Source organism: Sus scrofa, chromosome 15, assembly GCF_054392235.1.
Source record: "Sus scrofa isolate SSC_HxYL_T2T_F1_AM1 chromosome 15, Sscrofa_HxYL_maternal_Yorkshire_Landrace_v2.0, whole genome shotgun sequence".
In the NCBI taxonomy this organism is placed as follows: domain Eukaryota; kingdom Metazoa; phylum Chordata; class Mammalia; order Artiodactyla; family Suidae; genus Sus; species Sus scrofa.
Window position 1 is genome coordinate 70,883,280 of NC_139397.1, and position 27,433 is coordinate 70,910,712.

Here is a 27,433-nt window from a genome sequence, read left to right on the forward strand (position 1 = left end):
ATTAGACCCCTAGCCTGGGAACCTCCATATGCCACGGGAAGCAGCCCTAGAAAAGGCAAAAAGACAAAAAAATAAATAAATAAATGATCTTAAAAAAAAAAAAAAGATAACTGAATATTTTTAGGATATTATAAAAATGAATTGAGATGCTTAAAATACACACATATATAGGAGTAAAACACATGACAGCAATAGCACAGAGGCTGATATTGTAGGAAGTGGACCTATATAGTTGTGAAGTTCTTATACCATACATGGTGTTGTACTGCATGACCCCAGACTAAACTGTAATTGTTAGAGATGCATTCTACACTCCCCAAAGCAACCTCTGGAATAACACAACCAAAAATTTTATCTGGTAAGACAACAAAGGAGTTAAAGTGAAATCATAAAACATACTTGAAAGAAATCAGAAAAAGAAGAAATGGAGTAAAGAGATATGACAAATAGAAAACAAACAGCAGTTCAACGGCAAAAATCAAACAACCTGATTGAAAAATGGGCTGAAAACCTAAATAGACATTTCTCCTAAGAAAACGTAGACAGCCAACAGACACATGGAAAAAATACTCAACATCACTAATCATCAGAGAAATGAAAATCAAAACTACAATGATGTACCACCTCACACCGGTCAGAATGGCTATCATTATTAAGTCTACAAATAACAAATGCTGGAGAGGATGTGGAGAAAAGGGAACCCTCCTTCACTGTTGGTAGGAATGTAAATTGGTACAACCACTATGGAAAACAGTATGGAGGTACCTCAGAAAACTAAACATATAATTACCATATGATCCAGCAATCCTACTCCTGGGCATGTATCCAGACAAAACTATAATTGAAAAAGATACTTGTACCCCTGTGTTCATCCCTGGCCCAGGAACTTCCACATGCTCTGGATGCAGCAAAAAATAAATGTGTGGGATCCACCAAAATCAGTACTTAGAAGAAAATTTATAGCATGAAATGCCTTTTTATAAAAGCAAAATGGTCTATAAATAATGACTTTGGCTTCTAGTTTAAGAAACTAGAATAAGAAAGACAGAGTAAGAAGAATAAAGGAATTAAGAAAGATTAGAGCAAGACTTCAAGAAGTAGAAAATAGAAAATAGAGAAAAAGAAAACAGAAGTTGGTTCTTTGAGAAAGTCAGCTTAATTGATAAACCTCCATCTAAACTGTTGTAACTATGTGTATAAACACACACACACACACACACACACATACACATATTAATAGCAACACTGGGAATGAGGGAGTTTTCATCACCACAGAATGTACAGCTACTGAAAAGAAAAGTATATTAAACAACTTGATGCCATCAAATTCAACTTTTTAGATGAAATGGACAAATTCCTCAAAGTATATACATTCTTTAACACTCACTCAGAAAAAACAAGATAAATTGAATGGCCCTGGATCTGTTTAAGAAATTGAATTTCCCACAGATGTAGCAAATAATACCACTTCTTCACAAACTGTTTCAGAAAATTGAGGGAATTAATTCATTTTTTTGAAGATGGCTTTATTCTTAGATCACAGTCAGACTCTAGTGTTATTAGTAAAATACAGACCAATATCCTTCACAAATGTAGATGTAAAAATTCATAATAATTAAAAATTGAACCCACAAATTTATGTAAAATTGATAATTTAATATGGCCAAATGACATTTATGTCAGAAATTGACTAATCATTTTAACGTTAGAAAATCGATCAATGTAAAAAACAAAAATCATATGGATTATTTCAGTAGATGGAGGGCAGAAAAACATTTGGCAAACTAATATCTGTTTCTGATTAAAAAAAAAAAAAAAACTTCAGCAATCTGAGAATGAAAGATAACTTCCTTAACTTTTTTTGCCGCACCCAGCATGTGGAAATTTCTGGGCCAGGGATTGAACCCTGGTGCCACAGCTTCGGCAATGCCAGATCCTTAGCCTGCTGCATCACAGGGGAACTCCTGAGAATTTCCTTAACTTGATAAAAGGCCGTTTCTGTTAAACCTAGGGCTAACGTTATGGTACCTACTGGTGACAGACTGAACACTTTATCTCTAGGAACAAGACAAGGACATCTGCTGTCACTGCTTGTATTCACCATTGTGCTGCAGGTTTAGCAAGTGTAGTACAACCATGCAGAGATAAAAGTACTTCAGATTAGACAGAGAATTAAAGCTGTCCATTTACATATTATATGATTATTTATGTAGGAAAATATGGTAGAATCTACAAAAACGCTACTAGGATTAATAAGATTAGCAGGGTTGCAAGATAGAAAATCAATAAATAAAGGCCAGTTGTAGGCAAATAAAAGTAATATTTTTGCATCAAAAGAGTCAACTGTATGTCTTTATACATATACATCAAAAATTGAAATATAAAAATACCGTTTATGGTATCCTCCCCTAAAATTGAAATAATAATAAATAAATTTGACCCAAAGATATTGAAAATGTGCAGAAAAAAACTAAAATACTGCTAAGAGCAATTTTAAAAGTCCTAAAATTATGGAGTATACTGTGGTCATGGATTGAAAGACTCCAATATTGTTGATTTGTTGAATTTTCCCAAATTAAAATTCTTGTGGAAATGCAAAGTACCTGGAATAGTCAAAACAATTTTGAAAATGAAGAACAGAGTTGGAAAACTGACACTCCCTAACTTCAAGTCTCGTTTTAAAGATAAAGTAAGACATTGTGGTATTGGTGTAAAAGAAATATACCAGTGGAGCAGAATAAGATAGAAGTCCAAAAATGTGCTCATAAATACTGACACAACGAATATGGAAAAATGAAACTTGATTTCTCTCTCACAATTTGCAATGAATGATTTATAAAAGTGCAAAGACAATTTATTGGAGAAAAGATAGTCTTTTCAGCAAATGGTTATGAACAATTGGATAACCATATGACAGGCAGTGAACTTATATTCTTATTTTGCACCATTAATGTCCAAAATTAAGCCAAAGACTTCATCTACTTCCAGCTGGACCAAGTGGCTACTCTTCTCTTCCAGTCTGATTAAATTCATGGACTATGCTGCACACTCAGTGATCCACCCCAAACCTCGGACTGCAGCCTAAATTCCAAATATCAGAAGTTGAAAGATTCAGCCTTGCCTAAGGGAACACCTTAATCTTTGAACCTAAATTCTTATCCTGCACCATTATCAAAAATTAACTCAAAATGATTCGTAGTCATAAATCTAAAACCTAAAACTGAAAACTTCTAGACAGAAACATGAGAGGGAATTTTTGTGACCTAAGGTCAGACAAAGATTTTTAGACAGAACCCCAAAAGCACAATCCAGTAAAGAAAAATAGGGTAAATTGGACTTTGTAAAAATCATGAACTTCTCTTTGAAAGACACTTTGAAGAGATGAAAAGGACGTGATATAGACTGGGGAAGCTTATTTGTTGTCATATATCTGACTGAGGTCTTATATCCAAAGTTATTATAAAGAACTCTGAAAACGCAATAGTAAGAAGTTTGTTTTCAGTGCTTGCCACAGCATAGACTGGTTGACATTCGTACCAGAAAACTCCTTAAATAAAAAGTTGATTTATAGCAAGGGCAGACAATGTGTTTCTCTAAAAGGCCAGAGGTAATAATATTTTAGGCCAGCCACATACAGCTTTTGTTGTATACGCTTCTTTTGTGTTTTTTGTTTTTTGTTTTTTCTTTTTTGGCCGCCCCTGGCACATGGAGTCCTTGGCCAGGTATCAGATCCGAGCCGATGCTGTGACCCAAGCTGCAGCTGCGGCAATGCTAGATCTTTAACCCATTGTGCTAGGCTAGGGATCAAACCCACATCCCAGCACTCCCAATATGCTGCCAGTCTTATTTCACCACAGTGGGAACTCCCTTTCAAGGTGTGTGTTTGTTTGTTTTACAGTCCTTAAAAAATGTAAAATGCATTCTCAGATCACTGGCCTTACAAAAACAGGCCAGACTTGACCCATTTGTAAGTAGTAGTCTTCCAGCCCCTGCAGCTTGTATAAAGGAGATGGTAGGGAATTATGTAATTTCGAGTTCAGTTCTGAACGATTCTTCCTGATTGATTTAACACTTGACTTGGAGGATGTAGATTGAGAAGTGTACACTGAATGAGTGAGCAGCAAGCCAGAAGCTTAATATTAATAATTTAAAAATATTTAAGAATTAGGACCTCCCGCTGTGGCACAACCAGATGAGTAGCATTTGGGATAGCTGGGATGTGGGTTCAATCCCTGGTCTGGCAGCAGTAAGTTAAGGATCCAGCTTCGGCTTAGAGGCTGTGGCTTGGATCTGACCTCTGGCCTGGGAGCTCCATTTGCCACAGGGTGGCCAAAAAAAATTTAAGAATTAAACTTTTTGATTGTATTTGGTGACCTTTTTTGCAGTCCTTGTGACCGTCCTCGTGTCATTGAGTCTCTGAGAGGAATTGAGGTGGTTGATGTTGCTGCTGGTGGAGCCCACAGTGCCTGTGTCACCGCTGCTGGGGACCTCTACACGTGGGGCAAAGGCCGGTACGGCCGCCTGGGGCACAGTGACAGTGAGGACCAGTTAAAGCCAAAGCTGGTGAGGAGGAGCTGGGCTTGGAAGGCCTGGTGGGGCGGCTTGCCATTGTCATTATATTTTTTAAAAATCAAAAGTGCTTCCTGTTCTGGATTCTTTTTAGTTTCGGAGTTAACAGTTTTGTTGTTGGCAGGAATAAAAACCATCTTAGTATGTATTCCATGGGTCATTGAAACAGGATGGAATTTGAAATGCCCTTTTATCTACACTAGTAAATATTATTTGGTGTCCAGCTAGAGGCTTTGTCTTCTGGAAGGCCTGCTGTGTTGGCCTGCTGTGTGGCAGGCCTGGCACTGGACGCCGAGATCTGCCTCCTGCAGCTGAGGTGCTTGTTCACATCGCTGAGGGTGTCTTCCGTATTGTCTAACAGGATTAGTAAGAAAGATTTAAAACAGGCATTCCCCCCACCCCCTAACCCCCGCCCCCCCACACAAACTCCCCAGGACTTTAGCCTCTCTGGGGGAGACCCTCCTTCCTGCTGTGGTCAAATAACCTCAGTGTCTCTCTTCTCTGCAGGTGGACGCGCTGCAGGGTCACCGCGTGGTCGATGTTGCCTGTGGCAGTGGGGACGCCCAGACCCTCTGCCTCACAGACGACGATACTGTCTGGTCCTGGGGGGACGGGGACTATGGCAAACTGGGCAGGGGAGGCAGCGATGGCTGCAAAGTGCCCATGAAGGTATTTCTCTTGACACTCCCGGGGCCCTCGGGTGTGGGGTCTTTTTGGAGCTCAGGCTGCTCACGGGCACCATCCATGGTGCACGTGCCCAGGGCCCTACTGGGCTCATGCCCTGTTCCACATCGTGTGCTTCTTGGGAGTAGTCTAACTTCATCTTTAATGTCCTCGAGGAAGGTATAATGGGTAATTGGATGACAAGTGAGTGATAGGTCCAGAGGCATAAAGACACTTAAGTGCTATTTGTGCTTTCTTGGGAAATGTCTCTGATCAGTGGGACACCACACAGTCTGTGGTTTTATTTACCCTTTAGACCTTTCTGAGGAAAAGGCTGACAACTCATTCACCCTCTTCAATTTATAGAGGCCTGCAGCTCTGCACTGTGCTAGGTTTGGCTGAAGGGCTGCACCTGGCTTAGCCAGAGGCTGTGAGGTGGACATCCTGTGAGAGGCCAAGAGAAGAGGCTGCTGGCCTGGCTTCAGGGTCAGGTTGCTTTTCTCCACTGGAGCTGAGCAGCTCTGGGTGGTTTTACAGTGTGATCCTGACTGTTTTGCCTTCATGAACGGGTAGTTGGCAGAAGTTAAGTTGACTGGTGTGTGCAGGTCACATGCTGACTACCTAGTGGCCTACAGTAGGACAACTCAGCAGGGCTCTTCACCTGAAGTGATTGGCTATGAACTCAGGATTGTTAAGTGCTATGAAAGAAAACTGGCAGCTGTCTCTGCTCAGCATCCTCTCTTACTGGGGCTTTGAGACCACACGTGTGAAATAGAGGCCCCTCAGATGGAGCACCTGAGCTGGGACTGCCGAGCTGTGCTGCCTACAACAGTAGCCGCTGGCCACATGTGACTACTTAAGTTTAGGCCTAAATCAAGTAAGAGGAAGTAAAATCACCATTCACTCCCCACTCCAGTGCCCAGATTTCATGTGCTCAGAGCCGTCTGTGCTTCTGTGCTGGGCAGTGTGGACATAGCACGTTTCCATCACTGTGGAGAGTGGCCTTGGCTGGCGCTGGCTAAGGAGACAGCGCCTGTGTCTCTGTGCCCCAGGACTGTGGCCAAAAGGAGACACCCCTCTTATTAAGGCGTCCTTGGCAGGTGCTTCCAGAAACCCTGAGGCTTAGGGCTGCCTCCTTGTCCTTATCACTACTTGCCCTTATAAGTATATGGTATTTTAACTGCATTATGGGTAACTTATGGTTTCCACATTATTAGAAAATTTGCTGTGGTCTTTCTTATGCTAAGAAGGCTCTTGACAAAAGGCGTTGCACCTTCCAGGGCATTGTGGGGGAGGGCGGTCATATCATCGTGATAAGGGTAGGGTGAGAAGAAAACAAATTAAGAGAATCAGGTTGTGTTTATTTTAAATTTAAAATTAAATGTGAGAGTTTGAGTCTGGAAACATTCACAGGTACTAGTACAGTTCACTGGGTGAGGAAAGATGACAGCTAGGAAAATGAATCCCAACAAGCCCTCTAGGAGCTGGCTGTGAGAGGTCTGGACCAGAGAGTGTGCAGGGCTTTAAGTGAGTTCCAGTATGGCATGATCAGCGTTGTGTTTAATTGGATTAATCTGGGCAAATGGCTAGGGAGCGTCTAAGGCCAGAACCTGGGTCTTCTTGGCCACCCTTACCCTGTTACCTGCTGCTCCTCCCCTGGGGGCCTGTGCATCGGGGAGGGCTGGAGGGTGGACACAAAGTGCAGGGCTTGCTGGAGAATGGGGCCACCACACCACCAAGAGAAAGGGAACTGGGAGAGTGAATTCTGGGGAAGCTGTCACAGGCCTTCAGCTGTAACATGTTCATTTCCAGTGTTAACTTGACGGGTCTCATGGGGCAGCATAGACCCCTGGCCATCTGTGGCCCGTGTGCCCTCAGAGCCAGGTATTCCTGTTCCTTCTGAGAATACTGGCTCACATGGTCTAGGGTTTTAAGTTGTAATCGGTACTTGACAGAGGAACAAGTGTTTTCAGAGTTTTTTATTAGATTTAGTTCAGGCTCTGTATGGGTGTAGCAGTCAGCAAAAACCTTGACTAAATGTCTAATTGACTGTTTTCCCTTCTAGATCGATTCTCTTACAGGCCTCGGAGTGGTTAAAGTGGAATGTGGATCCCAGTTTTCTGTTGCCCTGACCAAGTCTGGCGCTGTTTATACTTGGTAAGCAAGGTCCTGTTTGTTTAATCCCAGTAAAACCAGATTGGTAATTTGAAGTGATGTTTGCTTTGTATAATTGAAATGTAACTCCTGTGGTAGGCTGTGATTTGTGTCCTGCAGTACCGTGTATGCTCCAGGAGGGTGAGGCAGGGTGGCAAATGAGATGACCCTGCCTTCATCAGTTCCACATTTCCTTGTGCATAGGGGCAAAGGTGATTATCACAGGCTGGGCCACGGATCTGACGACCATGTTAGAAGACCTCGGCAGGTCCAGGGGCTTCAGGGGAAGAAAGTCATTGCCATTGCCACCGGCTCCCTGCACTGTGTGTGCTGCACTGAGGACGGTAGGTGGGAGGCCCCAGGTTGTAGTTTGGAGGCCTTTGGGTTGGAGAGGTCCGCTCAGGGCCACTGTGCGTGGCTCTAAGACATGGGTGGGGGAAGGGGATACGTCTGTGGTTTTGGCCCTCATCAGCTTCAGCCCCTTGTCTTAATACCTGTGAATGTTTCATGAATGTGCAGAGAAGAGCTAACAGAGCAGCCCTGGTCCTGCTGTCCCTAGAAAGGCCCACTTAACAAGGTTGGCCTTTGGCTGGCTTCTGGGAACTTGGATTTCAGGAGTGCTCCCATCATCCCCTAATTGAAAGAGACCTTGTTCATATGTTTGCAAATAGTGTGGTCTCTGCTGAAACCTGCTTTCTTCTGTGGAGTCTAGAACTTGAGTATGTGCCAGGCAGAGGTGCTACATGACCTGCCCCTGTGAAAACCCCAGGCACAGAGTCTCTAATGAGCTTTCCTGGTGGAGAGCACCTCAGAAATGGTCACAACATGTTACTGAAGAACTAAGTTTATCCATGTAACTCCACTGGGAGGGACCCTTGGAAGCTCACTCCTGGCTCCCTCTGACATCACCCATGTGCCTTTTTCCTTTGCTAATCTTGCTTTGTGTCCTCTCACTGGAATGGATTGTAGCTCTGAGTATAATATGCCAAGCCCCAGAGTTCTCCTAGTGAATCATCAAAACCGAGGTTGCTCTTGGAAACCCCAAGACAGTGGCAAAAGTGAATTACAGATGGAATTAAGATGGCCAAATCTGCTGACTTCATAGTAAGGAAATAGCCTGAATTATTAGGTGGGCCTGGTATAGTGTCATAGACCCTTCAATGGAGAAAAAGAGGGGGAAGATCAGTGAGAGACCTGTGATGGAAGTAGGGGAAGAGAGGTTTTTCCAATTAGGCGGGGGTCTCAAGTTGCCGTTGCTGATATTGAAGGTGGTGTAAAGGGGCCAGGGAGTATGGGCAGCTACTGGAAAACTGCCATTCCCCAGATTTTGCTCCATTTAAAAGCCTTTGGTAAATTATATGAATACATGAATCTTTAGTTTTGATGGATGAATTTCATATATGAATAAGCAACTTTTATGGCCTGTAGTGGGGCTGATACAGTTCTTGAAGAAGTTATAACACACTTTTTATTTGCTTTTTTTTTTTAGTTTGAAAACATATAGCACACTTAGAGAATAATTGGGTGATTCCCTGGTGCCCCATCACCCTGAGCATCTGAATATGTTATGTCCTACAGAGAGGTGCCCTGGGCGTCTAACCACATCATGGCCTTCAGTCGCCAAATACACTATGAAGGAAGTTCTTTCAAGGTGCACTGGGTTAAGGATCCAGCGTTGCCACTGCCACAGGTTCAGTCCCTGGCCAGGGAGCTTCCACATGCCATGGGCGTGGCAAGAAAGAAAGAAAGAACACAGACGTCATCCCATTGACTCTTGTAACGCTGTTGGGTCCCCTTGACCCTCACAACACTGGCTCCATCAGCTGCTGAGCTCTTGTCTCCACTGTTCTGAGACAGCCCTTCGTCACCCCTTGGTGTCATCCTCATCAGTCTTCTTCAGTCTTCTTGGGCTTTTTGGACCTTGATGCTTATAAAGGTTCCAGTCTAGTTAGTTTGTAGAACATTTCTCAATTTGAGTTTGTCTGATATTTCCTCAGTAGATTCCCTTTGCTTGTCTTTGATCTTAATTTATCCCTCATTCCTAGTTCAGTCTTAATTCATCAGGTAACTGCACTTCTCTTTGTCCTGTTACTAATGGTGTCAACCTCAGTCATTTGATTAAGGTGGTGTAGTCAGGCTGTTCCACTGTGAACTTCCTTTGTAACTAAGAAGTATTTTCAGGACAGTGTTCAAAGGTATATAAATATTCCTTTTTCATTGAACATGTTATTATCATCAAATATTTAATTTTTTTGTTATTTTCATCTGTGTCAGATTCATGGTTTCCTAATTTATTCACTGAGTTAGAGATAAGCTGTTGCTGTTACTTAGCCTTGATACTTAAATCCTGCCCTATTTGTCTAGCTTCATCTCCTGATTATTCAGTGAGTACTTCCTTGCTTTCTGGCATAGTAAGACATATCATCCTATCCATGACTCTTGACTCTCCATGTCCCAAGCCTAGAATTGACTTTCTCTAAGGAGCCCTGTTACCCTTGGAGGAGAAGAGGATTTAAAAAGACAAGATTTAGTCTGCAGGCGTGCTCATTGCTAATGGCGCACTGTTCCCAGGCCTTCTCAGTGGACAAATCTAGGGAATATATGTGTAAATGGTACATAAATTACATCTGCGTTTATTTCTCTGTGTGTATATGTACATTGAATACCACTTGCTCACACCAGTATGCCAAACTTCAGTTCTGGACCCCAGGTTCATTCTAGTTTTCTTTCTTTCCATACTTCCATGCCAAAGAGAACTCTTTTCTCTTTGAATGAGAAACCTGGGTCCCTTAATGTAGAGATTCACTCCCTCTCCTGTTGTGACTGGTGTCCCATCCTCACCTTTGCCTTTTCCCCTGAGTGGATCCTCCCCCAACTTGGGCTGTAACTGCCCACTTTGGACACCCCCCACCCTCACCCCCAACAAACATGGGTGTACTGGTCTCCCTGCTCTGGCCAATTTCCCACACTGGAACAGCTGCTGTGTAGAAGTGTTTGTCATCTGTGCACTCTGATTCCCCGTAGCTAGCTGTGCCTCTTCTGAGATACTCTCTTCCCTTTGCTCGGACTCTGACACCTACCCAGGGAGTGGTCCAGAGCAGGAAGGGGCAGGACACAAGCACACTGCCCTCGATCCTGCAGGCCTTATACTTCACAGAGTGATGCTTATGGCTGCATGGCACCCTGGGGAGTCTTAGGGATTTGGCAAGGCTTGTGATGTGTCCAAAGATTAACTCATTTCTAGTCTAGTCACCACTCTTAGCCTATGGTGAAGTTTCACAGTTGGGATTTAGCACATTACTTGAAAAATATGATTCCCAGCTACCATGAATCTCATGTTTAGGATAGGAATAACCGTTGGAAAGTACGGATTTATTTTAAGTTTTCCTTTAAAATATGGATTTTATCTAGTTAAAAACTGAATTCCTCTTCATTTAACATGCAAAATCAATTTGAGTTGTCAAGGATTTACCCTCTGTTTTAATTTTATTTGTTCTGATTAAGAATTTCTTTAGTTATAGGACTTCCCGTGGTGCCTCAGTGGTAATGAACCCGACTAGTATCCATGAGGGTGCAGATTCAATTCCGGCCTCAGTGGGTTAAGAATCTGGCATTGCTATGAGCTGCAGCATGGGTTGCAGATGTGGCTTGGAGCTCACGTTGCTGGGGCTGTGGCTTAGGACGGCAGCTACACCTCTCATTCAACCTCTAGCCTGGGAACTTCCATATGCCATGGTGTGGCCCTAAAAAGACAAAAACAAAGAAAAGAAAAGAATTGCTCTAGTTAAGTGCTTAATTCTGTGAACAGACACTTTTGGAAAATGCATGTTGTCCAGCAGAAGCTATTGAGTCCCCAGCTGCGTCTACTGTGATTACAGATGTCTGGGTCATCATGAGGTTAACATTCATACAGATGACTGCCAGCACCCAACTGGACGGTAGTGAAGACTGTATATGGGAAGACGGTGGTGGCTGTGCGTTCATTGGTCCTAGTATACAAGTTCTTGTTCTCAATGTGTTGCATTAGGTGAAGTTTATACGTGGGGTGACAATGATGAGGGACAACTGGGAGATGGAACAACAAATGCCATCCAGAGGCCTCGGTTGGTAGCTGCCCTTCAGGGTAAGAAGGTCAACCGTGTGGCCTGTGGCTCAGCACACACTCTCGCCTGGTCAACCAGCAAGCCCGCCAGCGCCGGGAAGCTCCCTGCACAGGTCAGTGCTGCTTGGGCCAAGTGGGTGGCATGTGCAGTAACGGAATTATGATCTCTGTATGGAACTATGCATGGGCAGGTACACACACACTTCATTCTCCCCTTACATATTTACAGAGGCATTCTACTGAAAATAATTTAGGTTCATAATGATGAAAACAGTGTCTTTAAGAACCTTAATATTCACACCAGCCAACATTCGTATATATCAGTGTATCACATTTATTCACAATCTTATAAACTATACAAAACGTTTTTGATATTACAGGCCACACATTTTCAGCTAGTTTTTTTTAGTATTCTCCTTGATTTGGGTTTCGTGGCTCAGGAAAACTGGCTGGAATATTTTAAAAATAGCAAGGCTGGAGTTCTTTGGTAGCCTAGTGGTTAGACTTGTCACTGCTACAGGTCGGATTCAGTCCTTGGCCCAGCAACTTATGCAGGCCACTGGTATGGTCAGAAAAAAAGAAAATAAAAAATAAAAACAGTTTTTCAAAACAAACTCAGAAGTCATAGTGCTTCTCTGTTTTTGAAAACAGTATTTTCAGAACCCCTCTACTAGATTGTAGCTTATCTGTGTTTACCTCCACTGACCTAAGGCAGTTTCCATGTTGCAGGTACCCATGGAGTACAATCACCTGCAGGAGATCCCCATCATAGCGCTGCGGAACCGGCTGCTGCTGTTGCATCACATCTCAGAGCTCTTCTGCCCCTGCATCCCCATGTTTGATCTGGAGGGCTCTCTTGATGAAACTGGCCTCGGGCCCTCTGTGGGATTTGACACTCTGCGAGGAATTCTGATATCCCAGGGAAAGGTATTCTGCTAGTACTTTTTACTATAGGTGAAATTGGTATCTTCAATAAATTTTATTATTATTTATTTATTTGCTTTTTGGGGCTGCACCTGCAACCTATGGAAGTTCCCAAGCTAGGGGTCAAATTGGAGCTGCAGCTACTAGCCTACACCACAGCAACACAGGATCAGACCCACGTCTGCGACCTACACCACAGCTCATGGCAACGACAGATCCTTAACCTACTGAGTGGGGCCAGGGATCAGACCCACATCTTCATGGATACTAGTTGGGTTTGTTACTGCTGAGCCAGACGGGAACTCCTCTTCAGTAAATTTTAATCCATCCAACAAAAATTCCTAAACTGGGAATGTATTTGGTACATCTCATTCAGCAGATGTTCAGTGAACATCTCCTTTGTGCCAAGCTCTGTTCTGGGTACTTAGAATGCATCCGTGACAGAGACAAAAATCTCTTACATGAAAAATGAATAACTGCATTTTCCCCTTGTAATCTGTCTCCCACCTCTCTAGAAGGGGTTCGAAAAATGAAGCTTCCCTTCTTGCAGTTCTCTTTGCCTTGAGGCTTTATGGAAAATCCCCACTGGCAACAGGAAGGAAAATAACGATATCATTTCTTCCCCAGGGATGTCCAGCAGAGGAGCCCAGAAGTTACAAATTACTTAGACAGAAGTTCTGTACCAGAATATGTAGAAATTCCTAATCAAAGGGTGGTTTAATAGGCTCTGAAAAGAATTATAAGTGAGGGCTTCTCAAAGTTGCCAGACAACTTTGACCTTGGCAATAATTTGAGCTTTGACCCATTGACCTTGGCAATAATTTGAGCTTTCTAGAAACCGAATGCCTGATTTAGGAGGTGGGGGTTTCCCATTATTGAAAGTCATCAAGTTTCTGACAAGCAGCTTGACAGGATGTTCTAGGTGAGGTTCAATCATTGCAGAGTAGGGGGAATATCTATCTGTATAGAAGAAATCCTAATCTTGAAGAATCTGTGACGTCTACTTGTTATCTAAGATCATGGTCTATTCTTAATGATAATAAAATTTAGATGTTTTGGAATACTGTCAAAACAGATTTTTTTCAGGATCGGCTTTATTCCCTAAAATACTTAGCTACTAGTGCACACATGTTATTTTTGTGTGGCTTAGAGACATATAGACAGTGATGAGGATTGTGCTGATGGTAAGATGCCTCTGATGATGGGGAGCAGGAAAAAATTGTGGGCAGGTAAAATCCATTATTACTTCAACCATTTTTCAATACTGAAAAGGAGCAAATTTGATTTCTTTCACCATTTTTGTTAATCCATCAAAGTGGAGGTGACAATAAGCAGTAAAAGAAAAAAAGCCTCTCCTCGTAGGGCAGAAGGCTGAACATCAGGAGAGCAGGGCAGAGGGCAGGAGTAGCTGGTAGGTGTGCAGGAGAGTGGGATTTCTCCTGCACACCTAGCAGCGGTGGGGCGGCTCTGTGGTCCCTGTATGGGATGGTCTCTGTGCCGATGGAGCACCCCTGCCTTTCCTGCCTTCACAGGCTGGAGTTCTCAGGCCTGACCTAGGAGTGGGATCCAGACCCTGCTGTGCCTGACCCTACACCTCCCCCCAGCCACCCTTTCTCCAGGAGAGGGCAGGGCTGTCCACTTGGCTGGGCCCTGAGGATCTCGCCACAGTTTTTGCCTCCTTTGAGTGTCACTGGAGTCTCCTCCCACCTTCACATATGTGCGCCCGCATGCTCCCTGCACCCAGGTCCATACTGGTGTGGCCAGCCTGCCTGTCCCTGGGTGACATTGGGCCCTGCTCCCTTCCCCCAATCCTCAACATCTTCACCCTGGGCATTCTGGGTTTCTTTTAGTGCATGGTGCCAATGTGTTCCTCCCTCACTGGTCTCCCCATCCCCACCCCAACCCTGGCCTACTCCCAGAGGCTTCCTGGCCCTGCTGCTGCTTTGTGGCTGGTACCTCTTCCAGGGCAGCAGTTCTGAGGTATAGTTATGGCCTTAGTCCTGCCACTGCTGGACTGTGGTTTGGCTGGGAAACCTTGGTTTTCTAGTTGATCCTTAGAGCCTGGCCTGAGACCTGTGTCAGAGCAGTGCTCCCCAGGTGCTGGCCCTCCCTCCTCTGTGTCCCTTGAGTGCTGCTGGCTGCCTTCTGCCTCCAGACAGCAGGCCCTGCTGGCCACCTGAGCCTTGGCATGGACTGGTATATGGATGCTAGGCTGTTCCCCTGGACTGCCTTATGACCTGGAAAAGGGAGTTTTCCTTCTTTTTATTTTTTTCTTTTTTGCTCTTAAGAAAATAAGATATGGAGGAATAGAAGATTTTAAACAAAAATATGATGTGAATTATCTATGGATAGTGCTTTCTGTATCACACTAAATTTTCTGTCATGTTTTAGGAGGCAGCTTTCCGGAAAGTAGTGCAAGCAACTATGGTGCGAGATCGCCAGCATGGTCCTGTGGTGGAGTTGAACCGGATCCAGGTAACAAGTGGAGGTGGTCCTTTGTTCTTAGATGTGCTGGCTTCTTGGTTGAGTTAGAGAGCAAGGGATCACATGTGTGGGGTATCCTGTGGTGCTTGGCAATGTAAATTGTTTTCTATAGAGCAGAAAGAAGGACTTATTTCAGACAACCCAGAAGCACAAATCCAGATAATCAAAAAGGAAAAATAAAAATGATCTGTATTTCCACAACAGCAGTGATAACTGCTGCTAATATTTGGGGGCTGTGGCGAGTGGGGAGGGGGCATGTGTATGTTTGTTACAACCCGAACTGGGTGACGCTCTTGTGTCTGCTCTTCTACTCCTTAATACACTGTAAGCACCTCTCTGTCCCATGGAGTAGGACTACAGGACCGTTTATGCTCCTCAGCTGCCCATGTTGGTTTTTCCGCTGTGCCTGCCTTTCTGGGTCAGCAGGGCCAGCTGGCACAGCTCCCTCTGTGTGTCATCAGTCACCCCCTTGGGCCAGGTTCTAAGATGCAGAGTGGGTTCCCTGTTCCCACCAGCCCACACCCTCCACCTCTGATGGCTTAACCTTGCCCATTTAACTGTCCAGAATCACAGATGCCGACACTGTGTCATAGTGGTGATCAAAGAAATGAAAAGTAGGCCATCTCTGAATTTATACTGCTGCCAAATGTTTATAAGCTTTTAGAGTTAAAAAAAATTAATTAAAACGAGAGGAACCCTAGTGCCAATGCTGACATTGTGTGCACTTGGTATTTACCACATAAAGAATTCGGCTCCTCCTCTTAGAGCAGAAATAGAGCTGTGAAGAACAAATGCTTTGTTCCTAAACCTTTGTATTAACACATGATTTTTACCCTGATGTTGGTTATATGACTAGAAATGTTTCCAGAGTTGGTCTTGGGGGCATTTTTAATTAGGCTATCAAACTCTTGTCCTTTGTTGGAGAACACATGTGACTGCGCTGATGGAAGTGGTTCCTGCACCAACGTCACAGTGTTTAATGTGAAGCTGGAGGTCAGTCAGCCCATTTCCAAACAAATGGGCTGTTTAATTAGGCTCATAAAAAAGCTTTTATTTCCCCACCCTGGAAGATCGTTTGGTTTGCACTACATTATCAGTTCATACATACTAAAGTGTGTAAGTGAGAAAAGCTGATGGCTACAGATCATTGAGTTCAGCCAGCTGGGTGTTCCTGGATCATAAGCTGCCTCAGGCATGCACAGGCACCATGTCGGGCCGTGGCCGACCTGAGTGTCCAACCCCAGGGCCTCAGGCCTCAGGGGACCTGGGTGACCTGGAAACCATACCAGGCACATTTTCTAGTCATCGGGTGCTCAGTACCCCTTTCTTTCTCACCTTTACATCCCTAGCACAATTGAATTATGAAAATGTTCATTGCATGTCTGCAAGAACAGCATGGGTAAGAAAATGAACACTTTTATATCTTACATTTTTTTAAAGGCACGTAAACAGCCCTCAAGGCAGCATACTGTGCACATTGACATTGGAGGGGCTGCTCCAGGCCACCCAGCAGCCCTCAGGTGCCCAGTGCTAGCTTCCCTTCAGTTCAGGGTTTCATCCCCACTTTAAAGTTAGGAAGGCCTCCAAAAAGATGGAAATAAAATAGAGCAGAGTGGTGGGGGGCATTCTGTGAATCCAGGTTGAGCACAGACACTAGCAGCCCCCTCTTCCCTGTGCTGTCCAGAGCCTCAGCCTTCTCTTCTGGGGACGCCCTTGGAGACACTTGCTTATTGTCTGTGGAATGTGCTGTAGACACACTAAAAGTACCCCAAGTTCATGGATGGCTTTTCTGTGTTTGAATTTGATTTAGTTTCATAATAGGATCTGAAAATCAATACATTAAAAATGTTAAATTTATTGCAGATAATGTATGTTCATTTCTGAAAATTTTAAAAATTCAAATTAAAGACAAATTGCTTATATGCCTGCTGTCCAGAGGTGTCAGGTACACACGGGCCTGTCCTTTTGGTGTCCCAGCTGTATTCACAGCCATGTTCCTTTATAGCAGCAGAGAGCATCAGGCTGTGTTACTTGGCACTGTCAGCAGAGATGATATGACCTTCCACGGGGGAGGCGGGTCTCTGCCATTCCCCCCACGTAGTAGCACACCCCTCTTTCCCCTCTTCCTCTCTGTAGCTCACTCTCCCCTGGGTATGATGCACTTTAGAGAGCTGCTATAAGGCTACATGAAACAACATAGGAGAACATGCAGCTGAATGTGTGGCGCAGAGGAAAACTCATTCCACAGAAAGCTATTGTTGTTATTGCCATTGTTCTTATATTTTTAGTCTTGAGAATGGTAATGGTAAGGAGAAATAGCTAGAACTCAACCTAGAACTCACAAAGAAGTTAAGGATGGCAAGAGTTTAGCCAAGAGAACCAACTTATAAAAGTACATTCTTACAATCATTTTTTTCTTTAACTTCTCACTTTGCCAACATTTCACACTGAGCTTCCTGGGCGATTCCAAAGCACAGCCTTTGCTGCCCACTGCATGGTTACTGAGTCCACACCGAGTGAGGCCCTCAAAGGCTATTTTTCTGATCTGTCGGGGAATCTTAACTTATGATGAGAAACATGGGTGGGATAAGCAATCGTACATGGGGGAGACAGAGTGACCCCAGGGGCTGAGTAGGATCTGTCAGGTGAGGAAAGGGGGGAGTAAGATTCTGTTCTGGCCCGGATAGTGTACCTGGGTTTAGTCCCAGAGCCACTTGGTGTGACACACACACCCACTGCTCACAGTCTGCTCAGAGGTGTCCTCAGAGCTCCTGTCCTCCTCTTCATGGTTACCGAGCGTGAGGATGAACCAGGCTGCAGTGACCGTCCACCAGGGCTGCTCACAGCTCTCCCTGTGGTTTCTGATATCTTGAGGGTCTGTTTGCTTAGCCCTCACCCATCCTGACATGCTGCATGTGCTGGCAAGTGGCCCTGGCCCCATCAGCACAGCTGGCCAGGCAGCAGTCTGTGTTGAGGGAGAGAGAGGGAACTCAAGGCTGGTTTTTGGGGTCCTTGGCAGGTGTGGGGGAGGAAGCAAGGACACAGGTCTGTCTCAGGAGGTCCAGCAGCCCTTGGCACTTGCACAGCTGTGCTCAGGGGTTGTACTTGGGTCTGCTGGGTTCTCACAGTGGCCTGAGGTAGAGGCAGCGCCACATGCGCAAGTGCTGCTTATTGTCTGCAGGGACCCCCTTTTCTCTCCCTGTGACCTGGACACAGCAGGTGAGGGTAATAGAACGGGTGATGAGCTGCAGTGCCAGTCAGCTGCTGAAGGTAGCATGTGTGCACTTTCTGCTGTGGCCCCTGTTCTGTATTTTTTCTCTATCTCTCTAGGTCAAGCGTTCAAGGAGTAAGGGCGGCCTGGCGGGCCCCGATGGGACCAAGTCTGTCTTTGGGCAGATGTGTGCTAAGATGAGTTCCTTCAGTCCTGACAGCCTCCTCCTCCCGCACCGTGTCTGGAAGGTCAAATTCGTGGGTGAGAGAGAGCTTGCAGGCACTGAGGGGCAGTGCTGGGATGGGCTGCGCAAGGAGAACCCAGGGGCCCCCAGCCGCTTCCTGTAGGGCTCTTATACTGTGACCGTGAGCTGCCAACCCTGCTTTCCTTCCAGGTGAATCTGTGGATGACTGTGGTGGTGGCTACAGCGAGTCCATAGCCGAGATCTGTGAAGAGCTGCAGAATGGACTTACCCCACTTCTGATTGTGACGCCCAATGGGAGGGACGAGTCGGGGGCCAACCGTGACTGTTACCTGTTCAGCCCGGCTGCCAGGGCACCTGTGCACACCAACATGTTCCGCTTCCTGGGTAGGCCTCTTGTGTGTGTGTGCTGTGTTGCAGTCGTGCGGCTGTGTATGCCATTAGCTTAATGGCTGCTCTGTCTTGGGGGTGGAGGTAGATATTTTAAATATCTGTTCTCAGCCTTCTCAGTGTAGCTGCTGGGACATGCAAGTCAGCCCATTAACAGCTGTATGCTAGGAGCAGGAGGTGTCTTTGGCTCTCAGAGGATCTGCATACCATGTTTTTGTATCTTGAATGTCTCTGCAGCTTGAGATCAGATCTTAGGTGATCCTGAGATTTGGCCAGTCCCTCCCACCTTTCCATTGAAGGTCTGTGTCTGTCACTTCGGGCACTGCTTGCACCTCTCCAGGCACTGCACCCACCTTCCTTGAGAAGCTCCAGTTGTTTACTTTGCCATCAGAGGAATGAGTGTGGCCACAGCTGTTGGTGGAAAGAGCAGAAAAGTTACAGACATAGCCCATAGGGGGCAGAAAGAAGCAGTAAATTTAGAGTAGGACAAGGTTTTAAGGACGGGACTAAGCCTAGGAGAATTAGTCTCCACCATGTTGTCGAAGTGACCAGGTGTCTTGTCATCAGTCGCGAGTATCTCCTGTCTCTTGTGCTTTGGATGAGCAGGTGTGTTGCTGGGCATCGCCATCCGGACTGGGAGTCCCCTGAGTCTGAACCTTGCCGAGCCTGTCTGGAAGCAGCTGGCTGGGATGAGCCTCACCATCGCAGACCTCAGTGAGGTACCGTCCATGAGGGAGGGGGCAGAGAAAAGTGCTATCTTGTGTGACCAGCACAGAGCTTGTTGGGTGTCCAGGTAAGAGCCTCAGTCTGTCCTGAGGTTCTGACATGCTCACAGGTGGTCAGGCTGCTGGCTGTGGGCCTCCTTCTAATGGTAGAGAGAGGGTGTGGGTACAAGGTCGGTCTGCTTCTAGAACTTGATAGACCATCTGCCTTAGGGGCTTTATCCACTTGTAGTTTCATCAGATAAGAAAGCTCATCGTCTTTCCTGTGGCACAGCTGGGCCCCTGGACAGCTGCGGGGTGGCTGAGGCTCGCGGGACCTCTCTGTGCGCGGTTCCCTTGGTGCCATGCGTGCAGGCGGGACTCCTGACCAGTACCTGCTGCTCTCTAAGCAGATGGTTTGAAGGACTTCCTTGTTACAAAGTCTTTTCTTCAGCTTCTTGGGCGAAATGCTTCCCCTGCCGTTCCTCTTTAATTTCCTGGCACGAGTGGTGTACTTGGAGCCTTGCCATGTGCCCCGCATGGCTGTGCTGGGTGTGAGCTGGGGTGTGGGAACAGCCCTGACTCAACACACGGACTCCCTCTGCCCTCGAAAGGTGGATAAAGATTTTATCCCTGGGCTCATGTACATCCGTGACAACGAAGCCACCTCAGAGGAGTTTGAGGCCATGAGCCTGCCCTTCACGGTGCCAAGCGCCAGCGGCCAGGACATCCAGCTGAGCTCCAAGTACACGCACATCACCCTGGACAACCGTGCCGAGTATGTCCGGCTTGCAATAAACTACAGGTGCGTGGTCATCTGCCCTCCAGTGTTTCAGCTCACTACCAGAAATTGGTTTGTGTGTGTGGCTGCTTTTTTTCCACAAGTAAAATTTAATGAACTTGGCTCCAGCAATTGTTGATCTATAGCCATCAAAGCTTACTTTGGGATCAGGGTCAGAGTACTTACTACTCTCATCTGAGATTCCTGGCTCTGACTTGAATTCCAAGGTGAAAAATCCCCTGTGTGGTGACTGTCCCAGCCTTTGTGTGACAGACAATAGGTCACAGGGCCTTTGTGTGCCACATCTTATGGGAGAGTGCTGTGTCCAGGTGGTCTCTGCCCCTCACTTGGCCCTCTCGCTGTCTTTCATCTGTGGTGGTTGTATGGCAGACCAGCAGTGCCCCTTGTGACCTCTACCCAGTGTCCCCAGTCCACTCAGCCTGGTCCTCGGGGGGTGTTGGGATGAGACTCTGCGCACGTTGGTTGGGCTTTGCTTGCTGGGCTCTGGCTGAGGGTGTCTTGGCAGTTGTCCTGTGCTGTCCACCTGTGTCTATTTCCGCCTGGTGCCCTGGCTCACGAGTTATGAGGACCCTGGACACAGCATCTGCTTTTCACTTACTGTAGGTGTCATGGGGCCTGGCCCTCTGATTTTTGCCTCTCTACTTCTGGCTCCTTCCTGGGGTGGAGGGAAGGGTTGAGAATTGTGTCTTGAAACATGCATAGCTTGTAGCTAGTTTTTGCAGTTATCTCCTTGTGCAGCTGATGGCCTCAGTCTGTGCAAAGCTCAGACACTCTGCAAAGCACACAGTTTGCTCATCTGTGCAGAGGCCAGATATGAGCAGAACAAGATCTACATCATCAGAGGGAGAAACACAAAGTGAGTGTTTTCTTTCAGGCTCCATGAATTTGATGAGCAGGTGGCTGCTGTTCGGGAGGGGATGGCTCGAGTCGTGCCCGTCCCCCTTCTTTCTCTGTTTACTGGATACGAGTTGGAGACGATGGTATGCTGACCCCTGTGTGCTGCCACTGGGAACTGCCCTGTTCATAGTGATCCACTGAATTGGGGTCACCAGTTAACCCCTTAGTTAAATCTTGCACTTGGAGGGCTGAGGCATGCATGCTCATGCCTTTTGAATGACGTAAAACATGCCTGGGCAGCAAGTGTTCCCTGCCTCCCTCTCCAGCCTCCCCTCCCCTCCTCGGGCCTCTCACAGCTGACCCTCCCCACACTGGCCCTGGTAGAAAGGGGTGGTAGACTCTGAGCTGACGTGAAGCATGTCCCTTCACAGGTGTGTGGCAGCCCAGATATCCCTCTGCACCTTTTAAAGTCGGTGGCGACATACAAAGGGGTGGAGCCCTCTGCGTCCCTGATCCAGTGGTTCTGGGAGGTGATGGAGTCCTTCTCCAACACTGAGCGCTCCCTCTTCCTCCGCTTTGTGTGGGGCCGCACGAGGCTGCCCAGGACCATCGCCGACTTCCGGGGCAGAGACTTCGTCATTCAGGTACAGCTCCTACACGCTGTGGGGTCAGCCGAGGGGCGCTCCTTGTCCCCAGCCCTGCCACAGATGGAAAAGCCATTGTACCCTCCTGTTAGGTGGTTTCCCTTTCTGCTGGAAACAAAAATGAAAACATTAACTTCTTTGATCCGATAGCTCAGAATTTTATGACTACAGGTCTTGGGTACCATTACCTACTTTTAAAAGATGTATCTGTCACCACCAGAATATATTGCTATTATATCAGCTATAGCAACTAGATCTGAACTGCATCTGCAGCCTATACCACAGCTCATGGTAACACCAAATCCCCAACCTCCAGGCAAGGCCAGGGTTCAAACCTGCATCCTCATGGATACTAGTCAGATTCTTTTCTGCTGCGCCACAACAGCAACTCCCAGTTACCATTTTTTGTTTGTTTTTTACTAAAGTCCTAGGAATTAATGTGTCACACCTTTTTATTTCTAAAGTTGACTAGATTTTATGTTTTCTGGTATTTTGTTATTCTTAGCCAAAAATATGATGCTTTATGTGAATGAGTGTAATAAATGTACATAATGAATATAATAAAATAGAATACAGTTTTATCTGTCCTTGTACATAGTCTCTGTTTAACATTTCTCATCAACAGGTGTTGGATAAGTACAACCCTCCTGACCACTTCCTTCCTGAGTCCTACACCTGCTTCTTTTTGCTGAAGTTGCCCAGGTATTCCTGTAAGCAGGTGCTGGAGGAGAAGCTGAAATATGCCATCCACTTTTGCAAGTCGATAGACACAGATGATTATGCTCGCATAGCCCTCACAGGAGAGCCAGCTGCTGATGACAGCAGTGACGACTCGGAGAACGAGGATGTGGATTCCTTTGCTTCAGACTCTACACAGGATTATTTAACAGGACACTGAGGTGGCGAAATGCCATCCAGCACAAGACTCCACGAGCCTGAGCGAGGAGGCCAAGTGCTGCAGTTTAGAGAGCAGGGGCGCGCCATGTGCCGTGAGAAGGTTAGTCTTCTGATGTGTGGGATCATGATCGGAGAGTTAGCCTTGCACGTGGAGACTCAGAAGGGTCCTCTCACCCATGATGCTGCATTACATATAGGACTTCTGTGTAAATGTTAAATAAACATTTACTGAAGCGTGTAAATGTTTATATCAAGACTGAATTGCAGCGTGTCCGAAATGAATAAAAAGGCTTTTTCCTTGTGGGTGCAATAGATTTTTTTCCTTCCTTTTAAGTGTTGTGCATTGTCTTGATTGTACATTGGAAATACTGTGTAACAATTAAATCGTATTATAAATATTTCAATTAACTTTACTCAGAATTTGTTTATTAAAAGTTTTTTGAACATTAATCAGTATTACTTGAATGCATCCAGAGGTTTTTTAAACCAAAACCAAACCAAAAGGCCATCAGTCTCCCCCACTCCCCAGGTGCACATTCTAGCATATTGCGGTGTGTAACTTGAGTCTCAGCCTTTCTGTGAGTGGTATCATAACTTCTATCATGGAAAGTACTATATATAATGTTTGTGTCATGTATATGCCTAAATTTTAATTCCCTATAAATAAACATCTGTCACAAAATTGTAAACTGATCTTTCTTATCTGGTTAGACTGGAGGATATCCTGCCACCAAAAATAAACTAGTGTTTGATTCAGCATTAAATAAAGCCATTCCTGTTTAGTTAGACTTTTTTGGTTGCAAAAGCCAAACTCACTCCAGTGACAAAGGGGGGTGGTCGTCAGGAGCCTGGAAAAGTTCCAGGGGATAGGCTGGGGTCAAGAGCTTTCAGGGTCCCTTCCCTGTCCTCTACTCTGTCTACCTGTACGACCTTGGTTCCTGTCCCAGGCACTGGGGGCAGGGGAGTGTTTCTGGTCCGGCCAGCCAGCAGGTAGGATTTGAGCTGCTTGTTCCAGGGTCACATGTGAGGTGGGCTCTGCAAAGGGAAAGACAGAGACTCCACAGTAGGGAGATTGGCCGACAGGCCTGGTGCACCAGAACTTGGGGTTAACAGGACCAGATCAAGGCCAACAGCCAGTGTTTCATGTTGGGAGACTGTTTCTTTCCTCGGCAATTCAATGTGTTGCATTAGAAGACCCAGAATTTTTTTCTGAGAAATTATTCATGACCCAAGTTGGTGAATACCTAGATTAGCCCTTTTTTCAACTTGTCTTAAAATTTCCATAAGCCACGAGTTGTTTTTTAATCACCATCCTTTTGTTGTCAGCTGCACAACAAACTACTCCTAAAGTCAGCAGCACACAAGAAACATTTATTTCTCTGTGTGTGTTTGGGTTGGACCATGGGTTGTATGGGGCTCTGTCTCACTACCCTTCTGATGACCCAGAGCAGGAGGGTGAGTGAGGACAGGTATGACCTACACTCAGGCCCGCATTGTCCCCTCCACCATCAGAGTGACAGGCTGGCAACAGTTCTGCCTCTACAACAGTGTCCTCAAGTCCTGTTCCAAGACCCTTGGGGTTACTGTGTCCTTTTCAGAGTGTCCACAGAGTTCTCCCTTTTGTTCAAGTCGCTTATGTAAAGTAATGGAGTATCCGCATATGACCTATGGACATCCTCCCATGAAGATTACTTCTGATAGCTAATGCAGTGTAAGTGCTATGTAAAGAGTTGTAAATACAATGTAAATACTGTGTTAATAGTTGTCAGCAGATTTACGTTTTGCTTTTGGGAACTTCCTGGGATTTTTGTTCTAAATATTTTTTATCAGAGGTTGATTGAATCCTCAGGTGTGGAACCTGTGGATATGGATGCAGACATCCAGCTCCTGCAGTTTGTGGACTGCAGAGGCAGAAACACGAACCCAGTTATCTTAAGCCAAAGAGTAAAGAAAGAGATTGATAAAAATGTTGGGAATTCCCGCTGTAGTGCAGTGGAAACGAATCTGACTAGAATACATGAGGATTCAGGTTTGATCCCTGGCCTTGCTCAGTGGGTTAAGGATCCTGCATTGCCACCAGCTGTGGTGTTGGTTGCAGATGAGGCTCAGATCCCGAGCTGCTGTGGCTGTGGTGTTGGTCGGCAGCTGCAGCTCTGATTCAACCCCTAGACTGGGAACTTCCGTATGCAGCAGGCATGGCCATAAAAAAGCAAAGAAAAAAAAAAAGCAGAAGAAGGTTAATTCCATTCTCACTAATTTTTTTTTGTTTTGCAAAATAATTTTTCAAAATAGTATCCATGTTAGTAAATAATAGGCTTGTTTTTATTTTAAAGCAAAGATCTTTAAACTTTTCAGTTTTAATTTCTAATATTGTAACATTGACACATACAATCCAGATAAAAATCATTGAAGATCCTAAAGAGTCTTTACAAGTGCAAAAAGTGTCCTAAGACTAAAACTACTGCTTCTAAGAGAGGAACCCATGAAGTCCTGGCAGAGGCTGGTCCCAGGAGGAGCAGCAGCTGGGACAGCCACTCCCACACCAGCTTAACCTCTACCTCATGGCCCTTGTGCACAGGCATTTGCCTAAGACTGATTTGCTGTGAGCTCCTTTTCTCTTTTTCTTTTTTTTTTGACTTGAGGAATCCTGGAGGATTTTCTATGGCCTCCCTTAACTTCTGTGGCCCTGCTGTGACCCAGGCCCAGCTTTGTCTCTGCAGTGCAAGTGCATGCCCAGGGGGAGCCCGAAAACCCAGGTCCCCTGCTCTCACCTTCCATTACTTGACTTGGATGAAAAGAGCCCCTTGGAGGGACAATGATTTCTTGAAGGAGCAACAGCCAGCCTCGATGCGGGTCAGTGGAAGCCTGTGGTTGACATGCTGGTCCTTGAGGAGGGGTGCTGGGCATTGCATGTTCCAGTCCAGGGACCAGGCCCCTGCCCTATAACAGCTGGAGTGGTGCTGGTGGCAGCCTCAGGGGAACCCTCAAGCTGGGTGAGGGGTGTGAGGGGCAGGCCCACCCCAGTGCAGAGGGCTGGGTGAGATAGGCCCAGCCATTTTTCAAAAAAAAATTTTTTTTTTTATGGGAGTTGCAATGTTTATTTCAGGTTTTCTCTTGGGGCTTTTGTTTTTTTTTTTTTTTCTTTTTTTGCCACACAGGCAGTATGTGGGAATTCCTAGGCCACAGATTGAACCTATACCACACAGTAGTGACAACGCAGGAGCCTCAACCCACTAGGCCATCAGAGAACTCCCTCAAAAGTTTTTTTTTTAATACACAAATGAGACTTTCCTTAGAGGAACTCTGCACAATGAATTTTCTCCTAGCTGATTACATTAAAAAAAAAAAAAAAGAGTGCAGTTTGTTTCACAGCAAAATTTAGAAGTTACAAAGAATTAACATAAAGCCCTTGCTCCCAAATTTGCATGGCCTCTCCCACTAATAACCTCCCCACCAGAGGGGTACATTTATAACAATTAATGAACCTACTCAGATTCATCAATATCACCCCAAATCCAGGAGTTCCTGTCATGATGCAGCAGAAATGAATCCAACTAGGAACCATAAGGTTGTGCGTTCGATCCCTGCCTGGCCTTGCTCAGTGGGTTAAGGATCCAGCATTGCCGTGAGCTGTGGTGTAGGTCACAGACGTGGCTCAGATCTGGCGTGGCTGTGGCTGTGGCTGTGGCTGTGGCTGGAAGCTATAGCTTCCATTAGACCCCTAGCCTGGGAACCTCCATATGCCTCAGGTGTGGCCCTAAAAAGACAAAAGACCAAAAACAAAAAAAAAACCACCCCAAATCCAGAGTTCACATTAGGGCTCACTCCTGGTGGTGTTATATTGTATGGATTTGGACAAATGTATAACAAAGTGTAATCATCACTTTAGTATCACACAGGATAGTTTCACTGCCCTAAAAATCATCAGTGCTCTGGTTATTCATCCCTCCCTCATCGCAACCTCTTGTATTTTTATTAGCTTCAGTTTTGCCTTTTCCAGAACCTCATGTATTTGTAATCATGCAGTTTGTCGCCTTTTCAGATTGGCTTCCTTCACTTAGCAATGCAGTTAAAGTTGCTCCGTGTGTTTTCATGGCTTGACAACTCATTTCTGTGTAGTGCTAGATGATATTCCATTGTCTAGGGGCACCGAGGCTTATCCATTCATCTATGAAGGACATCTCGGTTACTTCCAAGGCTGTTATGAATAGAGCTGCCATAAATATCTGTGTGCAGGTTTTTGTGTGAATGTGTTTTGAACTCCTTTGGATAAATGCTGGGGAGCACAACTGCTAAGTGGTATGGTAAGCGTGTATTTAGTTTTATAAGAAATCTGGGAGTTCCCGTCGTGGTGCAGTGGTTAACGAATCCGACTAGGAGCCATGAGGTTGCGGGTTCGGTCCCTGCCCTTGCTCGGTGGGTTGATGATCTCGCGTTGCCGTGAGCTGTGGTGTAGGTTGCAGACACGGCTCGGATCCCGCATTGCTGTGGCTATGGCATAGGCTGGCGGCTACAGCTCTGATTGGACCCCTAGCCTGGGAACCTCCATGTGCCGCAGAAGCGGCCCAAAGAAATAGCAAAAAAGACAAAAAAAAAAAAAAAAAAAAGAAAAAAATTACCAAATTTCCTTCCAAAGTGGCTGCCCAATTTTGTGTTTCCACCAGCAGTGAATGATAATTCCTGCTGCTCCACAGCTCTTTCAACTTTTCTAGGGCTGCTCCCACGGCACATGGAGGTTCCCAGGCTAGGGGCCCAATCGGAGCCATAGCCGCTGGCCTACACCAGAGCCACAGCAATGCGGGATCCGAGCCGCGTCTGCAACCCACACCACAGCTCACGGAAATGCCACATCC

General features: G+C 45.7%; 1 protein-coding gene across 5 annotated transcripts in view; it reads left to right on the plus strand.

Annotated features, from left to right (window-relative positions):
- The window catches only part of HERC2 (HECT and RLD domain containing E3 ubiquitin protein ligase 2), a 211,708-nt gene extending 188,439 nt beyond the window's left edge, over positions 1 to 23,269 (plus strand). For all 5 annotated transcript variants that reach the window (XM_021075343.2, XM_021075345.2, XM_021075344.2 and 2 more), the window contains 14 exons: positions 4,386 to 4,563; positions 5,077 to 5,238; positions 7,298 to 7,389; positions 7,591 to 7,730; positions 11,414 to 11,601; positions 12,218 to 12,415; positions 14,804 to 14,887; positions 18,227 to 18,368; positions 18,502 to 18,696; positions 19,306 to 19,418; positions 20,015 to 20,205; positions 21,077 to 21,182; positions 21,471 to 21,683; positions 22,309 to 23,269. In XM_021075343.2, coding sequence (XP_020931002.1) covers positions 4,386 to 4,563; positions 5,077 to 5,238; positions 7,298 to 7,389; positions 7,591 to 7,730; positions 11,414 to 11,601; positions 12,218 to 12,415; positions 14,804 to 14,887; positions 18,227 to 18,368; positions 18,502 to 18,696; positions 19,306 to 19,418; positions 20,015 to 20,205; positions 21,077 to 21,182; positions 21,471 to 21,683; positions 22,309 to 22,581 — 2,275 coding nt within the window. In that variant the 3' untranslated portion in view covers positions 22,582 to 23,269. The remainder of the gene's footprint in view (positions 1 to 4,385; positions 4,564 to 5,076; positions 5,239 to 7,297; positions 7,390 to 7,590; positions 7,731 to 11,413; positions 11,602 to 12,217; positions 12,416 to 14,803; positions 14,888 to 18,226; positions 18,369 to 18,501; positions 18,697 to 19,305; positions 19,419 to 20,014; positions 20,206 to 21,076; positions 21,183 to 21,470; positions 21,684 to 22,308) is intronic.
- Positions 23,270 to 27,433: the final 4,164 nt, after the last annotated feature.